At 35.5% G+C, this 7700-nt stretch overlaps 2 protein-coding genes across 2 annotated transcripts; both read left to right on the top strand.

The window, feature by feature from the left end:
- Positions 1–4680: 4680 nt before the first annotated feature.
- On the top strand, positions 4681–5577 carry LOC113296131 (putative pentatricopeptide repeat-containing protein At3g13770, mitochondrial). The gene has a single exon (XM_026544462.1). It carries the CDS (start codon positions 4681–4683, stop codon positions 5575–5577), a length of 897 nt encoding a protein of 298 aa, XP_026400247.1.
- Positions 5578–5592: 15 nt separating this feature from the next.
- On the top strand, positions 5593–7375 carry LOC113296130 (pentatricopeptide repeat-containing protein At4g21300-like). The gene is made up of 2 exons (XM_026544461.1): positions 5593–7042; positions 7188–7375. Exons 1-2 carry the CDS (start codon positions 5593–5595, stop codon positions 7373–7375), a joined length of 1638 nt encoding a protein of 545 aa, XP_026400246.1.
- Positions 7376–7700: the final 325 nt, after the last annotated feature.

Here is a 7700-nt window from a genome sequence, read left to right as displayed (position 1 = left end):
CGGTTTCCTCGTTAGAAAAAGTTTTGTTGTCTTGTGTTTTTCCTTTTCCGCGTTATATTTTTTTTATCTTTATAATTGGATTCAGACAGGTTTGAACTTATTCAATCTAAGTAAATACGTCTGCTTAATTTTAATCCATTACGAGACTAGTTTCTTGTAGAATTTGTATCTTGAAGATAGATAACAAGTTTAATCACTTGGCATAATTCCGATTGAGTTATTTGGAACGACTATATTGATCTTGGATATTGATTGAGATCGTCCAAGTACTTTGCTTAACAATCAGGTTCACAGACCTTTTGTTTATATACATACTGATTGAGTAAAGGTTGAGATATAAACTTTATATGCATATTTTCAAGGATAATTTAGTTGGTCTACTTGTTATTGTATTAAGTTTTGTCTATACAAGTTTTCGAACAAAAAAGTTGGATGTATTTGGTATCCCCTGCGTTTTCAATCACAGCAGGCAAACAATGTTGACCTAACAAGTCTTTGTTTGAAGCGATCTATGTTAAGGACAAGAGTGCAACCTATATTAACGTACCGCCAGCTTTTGATGGCACAAATTACTTGTGGTGGAAAACTGTTATGCGTTCCTTCTTACAAGCTCGTGACTTTCAGATATGGGTTCTAATTATAAGAGGATAAAATGCTCCAATAGTTGCATAAGGAACTTCTATTGTTTCTAAAGGCATAAAACATATGACGATAAAGACATCAAAGATGCTAAATGCAACTCTGGTGGATTGAACACCATTGTCCACGCTATAAGTCAAGATCTTCAACATCATGTGTCTACGTGTACTAGATCAAGATTCTTGGGATATCTTAAAAACCGTATTTGAAGGGATTCCGCACATAAGAAATCCGTGCTTCAAAACCTAACTTCTGCCTAGAAAAACCTTTGTACGTCCGATGAAGGAATTTAATCACAAATTATCATAAATAGTGAATGCTTGTTATTTATTCATTAGGAAAGACCATAACTGAATGGGATATTGAGATGAAAATTCCGAGATCTTTGCCAGCTCGATACGAGTCTAAGAAACATGTTATCATGAAAGGAAACGATCTTACTACACTTTCCAGAAGCACACTTGTTGGAAAGTTAAAGATCTATGATCATGAATATCAAACTAAATATGATAAAGTTATGCGTTCAAAACACTTAAAAACAAGTGAAAGTGTTGGTATCTATGAGAAAGTGCTTGTTAGCGAACTTTCAGATGAAGATCTTGAAAATTTGGTTTTTCTTATTACAAGATAGTTCAGAGATCTTATCAAAAAGAAGAATAAATGGTTCTCAAGAGAATGTCCATCATTATCAGCCAAACCCCACGATCGTATTATCCCTAAAAAGGATGATGATGAGAGTGATGCCACAATGCTTCAAGTGTAGAGGTTTTGGTCATTTTTCTAATGAGTGTCCAAACCGACGAAAGTACACTGCAACAAGGGTCTTGCTGCAACTCTTGACGAAACTTCTGATTTTTATGATTAATAAGAAAAAGAAAGTTCAAGCTTAGCACTTCTGGATGAAACAATTAATTTTAATGAGAGTAGTCATACAATAGAACCTCTATATAAGAATATCCTAGGGATCACGAGAAATTATTCTTATATGGAGGTTATTCTTATATAAAGGTCTTCCTTGAAACGATCAATTGTTATATACTATCTATCTAGGAGAAAACATAATTACGCACAACAAACATCACAATGTATTACCTAAGAAATACAAATATTAGTTAAATTTTGTTTAGTTTCACATGTATGATACGCAAGTTATATATATGAGGTTTGCTATGCAACACAATGTACCGAGACAATACCTAGGAAAACATAAACAAAAAATTAGTTTCACATGTATTAGTCAAATGTACGAACTTTGCTATGTAACACAATCCACACAAAATTCAACAATGATATGGAAAATTGACAAATAAAATCATGTGATCAAAGATATCTGAATGACTCATCCCAAAAAAAAAAAATCACACCCGCTAAAAAGTAAAAGGATTTTTCAAAATGGTTAAAGAATATTTACTTCTTAAACTTTGATGATCCATTTATATCATGTAAAACACTTCAAAAACTTAAAGTAACTTGAAGATCTATTTTTGTTTTACATGAGTTTTTGCATACCCAAAATTTTGAGCTATGGTGCCCTCAGGTGTGATATCTTCTGGTGTACCTTCTACGTCTATGGTTGGTAATTCCACAACAAAAAGTGTTGAGAATTCTTTTCCTAAGGAAAAGATTCACTTTTTGAGAGAAAAAGAAAAAACGTGAAAAAACCTAGGGCAAACTGCTCAAATCAGCAAATATTCTTCAAGAGCTTAAGAAGACAAAGAAGGATCTAATGCTCTTTTCAAAAAGCACTTTTCAAACGACAATCGAACATGTTTGAAGGATTTAATGCTCTTCTCCATAAACCTTATGTTCTAATGTCAGTTGATTACGAAAAGGTCGGGAATGATCAAGCTTTATTCAAAGATATTTTCACTAGTTAACTCCTTGTAGGAATTTTGTTCTTATTGTTTAAGGAGGAACACTAGTTTTTAGAGTAGTTTATATGTGTTACATTAGTTATTCCAAATATTATCATCTTGCATGTTTAAAGTTTACTAATTAAAATTTATTTTGGAAGAAGACTTGCAATACCTAATTCTTCACGGATTATATATCTGTATTGCTTATTTTGTGATATTTGTTCTTTGCCATCATTCTTTGGTGATGAGGACATATATCTCATATTTTTTCAAAGGTTAAACTCTTTCACTCTTGCAAAAGAGGAGTAAACTATTTTGAGAATTGCAGTTTAATTTTATTCTCTCCACGATTACACTTTTTGTGAATAAAATACAACAGGATTCCGTAAGATGTTCTTTAGGGATCGACTTACTTCCTTGATTGTGTCACCACCAAGGAATAAGTGGTGAACTTTAATCTCTACGTTCGTACATGACTAGAGAAGTTATAATTCTTATGTTGAGTTATATCGCATTAATTGTTCTCTTATTCGCAACTGGAGAAGAGAATAGTTTGTGTTGATGATTTTTCTCACAAAAATATCGTTATTTTTAACTTCTTTGTTCGTAACTGGTAATAAGAGAGAAAAATATTGAGTACAAATTTATTTTGTTCGTAACTGGCGAATAAATTTAAAGTCCAAGAAAATCCTTCTCTTGTGATTAGAGTAAAGGTCACATTGTCATTCTTTCGGGAATGACATAAACGGGGAGAGTTCTTTTGAACTTGTGCTTAATGGTAATATCTTTTTGGGGAGTGTGGATGTGGAATTATAAGAGATGCTTTTGCCTTATGTCTCCATGACGCAAATCGAGATTTCTTGGTTGAAATCGTCTAAACTAAAGGTTGGTATCTTTTCCCTAGTCTTAAAACTTTTTTGATTAATTCATGATTATCCCGATTTTTCTCCTTTGCCAATTTTGTTGACAAAAAGGGGGATAAGTAATAAGTACTAATTTACTACGTTACATATGACATCATGTAAAGGGGAGTGAATTATTAACTATAGGTTTTACCTATTTTGCAAAAGTAGTATGTATTTACTAAGGGGGAGAACATATCACCGTAATACTGCTCCAAAATTGTGGTGCAATTGAATTTTGAGGAAGGTAACAATACTATGTTTCTGTATAACGACCATTGAATAGAGTGTGTTTACCTCATTCTGTAAAAGTGTATTTTCATAAGTTTTTATTGCTACAGACCTTCAACAACAAAGTGTTGAACGAATACACGCAGAACATTAGAAGAACTTGAAGTACGAAAAATTCAAGACGTGTGTGAACCAAGGAAATCCAGTATAGTGTGTTAAACTGAAAAGTTTATTTATTTTATCCATATGTGTTGAATAGTTTTGTCACTAAATTTGACAAAGGGGGAGATTGTAGAGCGTTACTCGGTTGAACCCACAAGTATTGTTATCTCAAGCTTGTTGTAAGTCTTAGATGGTCAAAACTATATCTTGATTTCTAGTCTACTAAGTCAAATCTCGGACTAGGTTAGAATTATAGTTGAGTATCAGAGATCACCCTCGAAGACTGAATCATTGTATTTTACTCACTATACCATCATTCTATTTACTGAGAAATTAAGGCTGATAGATAAATGAGTAACCTAATTACTATTGTCAATTGTTGGTGATACAAACATCGTCAAACCGTTAACTTAAATAAATAAAAAATGATGCCAAATTAAACAAAGCATACATCTCCAATAGATCTTCCAAAATCATAAAAATAACTATCATACAACGAGATAAGGCGACGATGATTTCTTTCTCGTTTCGCAACTCTCCCTTCAAAAAAGAAAAAGAGTGATGCGAATTAATCCCAAAATTAATACTAGCAAGGATAATTCCTGATAAATAACTGAAAAAAATGATTGTCATCGTAGAAAGTTGGCGTTTAAGCAAGAATATTATAGTCCAACTCACTCAAATAGTTTGGATCGGTCCAATTGAGTACCATTTTTACTCTTGTCCGATCATATTTTGCTCTCTCTAACAAAAATCTAAAAAATTAGGCTCATATGTGTGAGGGCAACACGGCACATATCAAAAAGTAAAATAGTGATGCCCTAAGAGGGCACCCTATATCCCATGACCATAAATGGTCTACTCCCCGAGAAGTCCCCAAAAGTGCGTTCATGAAAAACGAAGATGCTTATTTTGTCATTTGGTTATCCAATTTCGCATCTACTCTGATCAAAGTTCTCCATTATTCTTCTACCGAAAAACATCATCCAGAACGCTTGCTTTCAGATAAACTTGTCTCATACTTAAAAGGAGAATCCTGTAAAGATATAAATTCTCTGAAAAAAGTTCATGCTCACATTATAACTTCAGGTTTAAAAAACCATGTCTTCTTGAGTTCTAAACTATTAGTTTGTTATGCAAAGTTTGATAACTTAACTGAATCAAAAAGGGTTTTCAACACAATTGCAAACAAAAGCCAATCTCTTTGGAATTCAACCTTAGTTGGGTATTTCAGAACTGGTCATCATAATGAAGTTTTGAAGTTGTATTGTGATTTCAAGAAACATTCTAGTATAGATAGTTCATCAATCACATTTGGTTTGAAAACTTGTATTGTGATTGGATCATTACAATTTGGTAGAGGGATTCATGTGGATGCTGTGAAATATAATTTACAAAGAAATGGATTTGTGGGTTCTACACTGATTGGGTTTTACTCGAAGTATGGATGTATTACGGATGCGAGACAAGTGTTTGATGAAATATCTGAAAGAGATGTTGTTGTTTATACAGCAATGGTTACCGGGTATGCTGCACAAGTTTCTGATAGTTATTATGGTTATGAAGCTTTTGAAGTTGCTAGACTTATGCAGAAAGAAGATGGGTTGGATCCTAACAAGGTGACTTTGGTTAGTTTGCTGCAAGCTGCGGCTAATGTAGAAGCGTACAAAGAGGGTCGAGCGGTTCATGGGTATGCTATTAGAAGGAAAATTGATTCTTTTGATGAGATACTTGAGACTAGTCTTATGGACATGTATAGTAAATGCAGAGATTTGAAAATGTCGTGATCCGTGTTTAATAGAATGAATAAGAGATGTGTTGGTTCCTGGAATGTGTTGATTGCTGCTCATGTTCAAATGGGTCAACTGTTGGAAGCTTTCGAGCTGTTTCAGACGATGTCGAAGGAGGATATATTGCCTGATAGGATCACCCTTGCGAACTTGCTTTCGAGTTGTGGTGATATGAAGTTCCTCCGTCAAGGCAAAAGCATCCATGCATATATAATCCGAAGAGAAGTTCAACTGGATTTAGTTGCAACCACTGCATTGATTGAAATGTATTCCAAGTGCAATAGAACAAACCAGGGAAGGATACTGTTTGATGAGATTGAAGCACAGGACGTAATTATGTTTAATGTGATGGTTTCAGGGTATCTCCAAGCTGGGTTTACTGACAAAGCTTTAGAAACAATCTGTGGGATGATTAAAGCAGGTATAAAACCTGACACTGCGACCATTCTTAATCTTCTTTCTCTGTCTGCGGACCTTAGAGAAATCAGAATCGGCAAGGAAGTCCATGCTTACATAGTCAGGCGAGGGATGGGATCAAATGTCGATATAGCAAATCAGCTTCTTTCCATGTACGCGAAATTCGGGCTAATTGAGATTGCTAGGAAAATCTTCAACAGGATAACAAGGAGAGACTTGATTTCATGGACGTGGATGATTACGAGTTACGCACAAAATGCGTATGCCAGCGATGCACTGATGTTATTCCGGTTAATGCAAGAAGAAAAACTCCAGCCTGATTTAGTCACCTTAGTAAGTTTGCTCCAGGCCGTTTCACGGCTTGGTTGTTTATTGCTAGCAAAAGAGGTTCATGGGCACATATACAGGAATCTATTGGACAAAGAACTACTGATCATTAATTCCCTGTTAACAACTTATGCAAAATGCGGAGGCATAGATTTTGCTGAATACTTGTTCAAGTCTATAGTAAAGAAGAGTCAAATTTCATGGAACACCATGATTTCTGCTTTTGGGATGCATGGTAAATGTTTAGAAGCACTTGACCTGTTTAATCAGATGTTGAAGGAAGGTTTTCAACCGGATGATATAACGTTCACCTCAATCCTCTCTGCTTGCAGTCATGGAGGATATGTGGAAGAAGGATGGCTTATTTTTCAGTCCATGGCAGAGAAACATTCTGTTACTCCAAATACAGAACACTATAGTTGCGCTATTTATTTATTAAGTCGGTCAGGTCGGCTCGAAGAAGCTTATGGTCTTGTTCAGCATTTGCCTCCTAGAGAAAGAACTTCTGCATTGGATGCTTTACTATCTTCTTGCAGAATTTACGGAAATGTGGAGGTCGGTGACATTGTTGGGAGGGAACTACTGGATTTAGATCCTAATAACTCAGCTACGTACGTTCTGTTGGCAAATTTATACGCAGAAGCTGGTGAATGGGGTGCAGCAGCCAGAATTAGAGAGATTGCAAAAGCAAAATCTTTGGTCCGACAACCTGGTTATAGTATGAATGTATGATAGAGTCTGAATCTGTTCAATTAAATGGTCTACAGATCCCACTGAGGGGAGTAACGAGTAAAATGGCCGAGAAGCATGTCACGTCCTTTGCAAAGTTGACACACTCTTCGACATCAGCAACTCGGTTGCAGGTTACTTGCAGAGACTTGAAATTCTAGGAAGTAATCGCAAGTCTCTAACTTCCTTGAGGAGGAACATGCCACCATCAGAGTGGGGAGTGGCTGGAAAACTACCTGCTGCAAAGATTAATTATGGAGAAGCGATGGTTGTAGCTGATACAATGCCAAGTCTTTGCCGTCTCGAGCTTGCTTATGGTTGATTTGGTGATCTTCTGGACATTTTACGGGGAACCCCGGTTATATAAAACTCATCAACCCCTCGGTTTGCTGTCTCAGTTTGAAACGTTTTGAGTTGGATTCTACCTTCCTTGATTAACTATTTTTGGTGATGGAGCACAAAAGGTATCGTGTTGCTGCAGCAAAGCCTAATTCCATACAAGAAGAAGAGCAAAAATCCAGTCTTCAGGCCATGTCGATCTCAAGTCTTCCAGAAGAGATTAGAGATGAGATCTTTATGAAATTACCGCTTAATTCCATGTGAATCTGCAGGTGCGTGTGCTGGATCTGGTGTACCAAACTTTCTGA

The sequence above is a fragment of the Papaver somniferum genome, chromosome 7 (assembly GCF_003573695.1).
Source record: "Papaver somniferum cultivar HN1 chromosome 7, ASM357369v1, whole genome shotgun sequence".
Lineage (NCBI taxonomy): Eukaryota > Viridiplantae > Streptophyta > Magnoliopsida > Ranunculales > Papaveraceae > Papaver > Papaver somniferum.
The sequence above is the reverse complement of the archived record's forward strand: the minus strand, read 5'-3'. Positions and strand labels throughout refer to the sequence as shown.

What these genes read in the sequence shown, in the direction of transcription:
- LOC113296131 (XM_026544462.1), top strand. Translation starts at nt 4,681, where the DNA reads ATGAAAAACGAAGATGCTTATTTTGTCATTTGGTTATCCAATTTCGCA.
- LOC113296130 (XM_026544461.1), top strand. Translation starts at nt 5,593, where the DNA reads ATGAATAAGAGATGTGTTGGTTCCTGGAATGTGTTGATTGCTGCTCAT. An exon ending in GGTCCGACAACCTGGTTATA is followed by an intron (nt 7,043 to 7,187) that starts GTATGAATGTAT and finishes ACTCGGTTGCAG; the next exon opens with GTTACTTGCAGAGACTTGAA.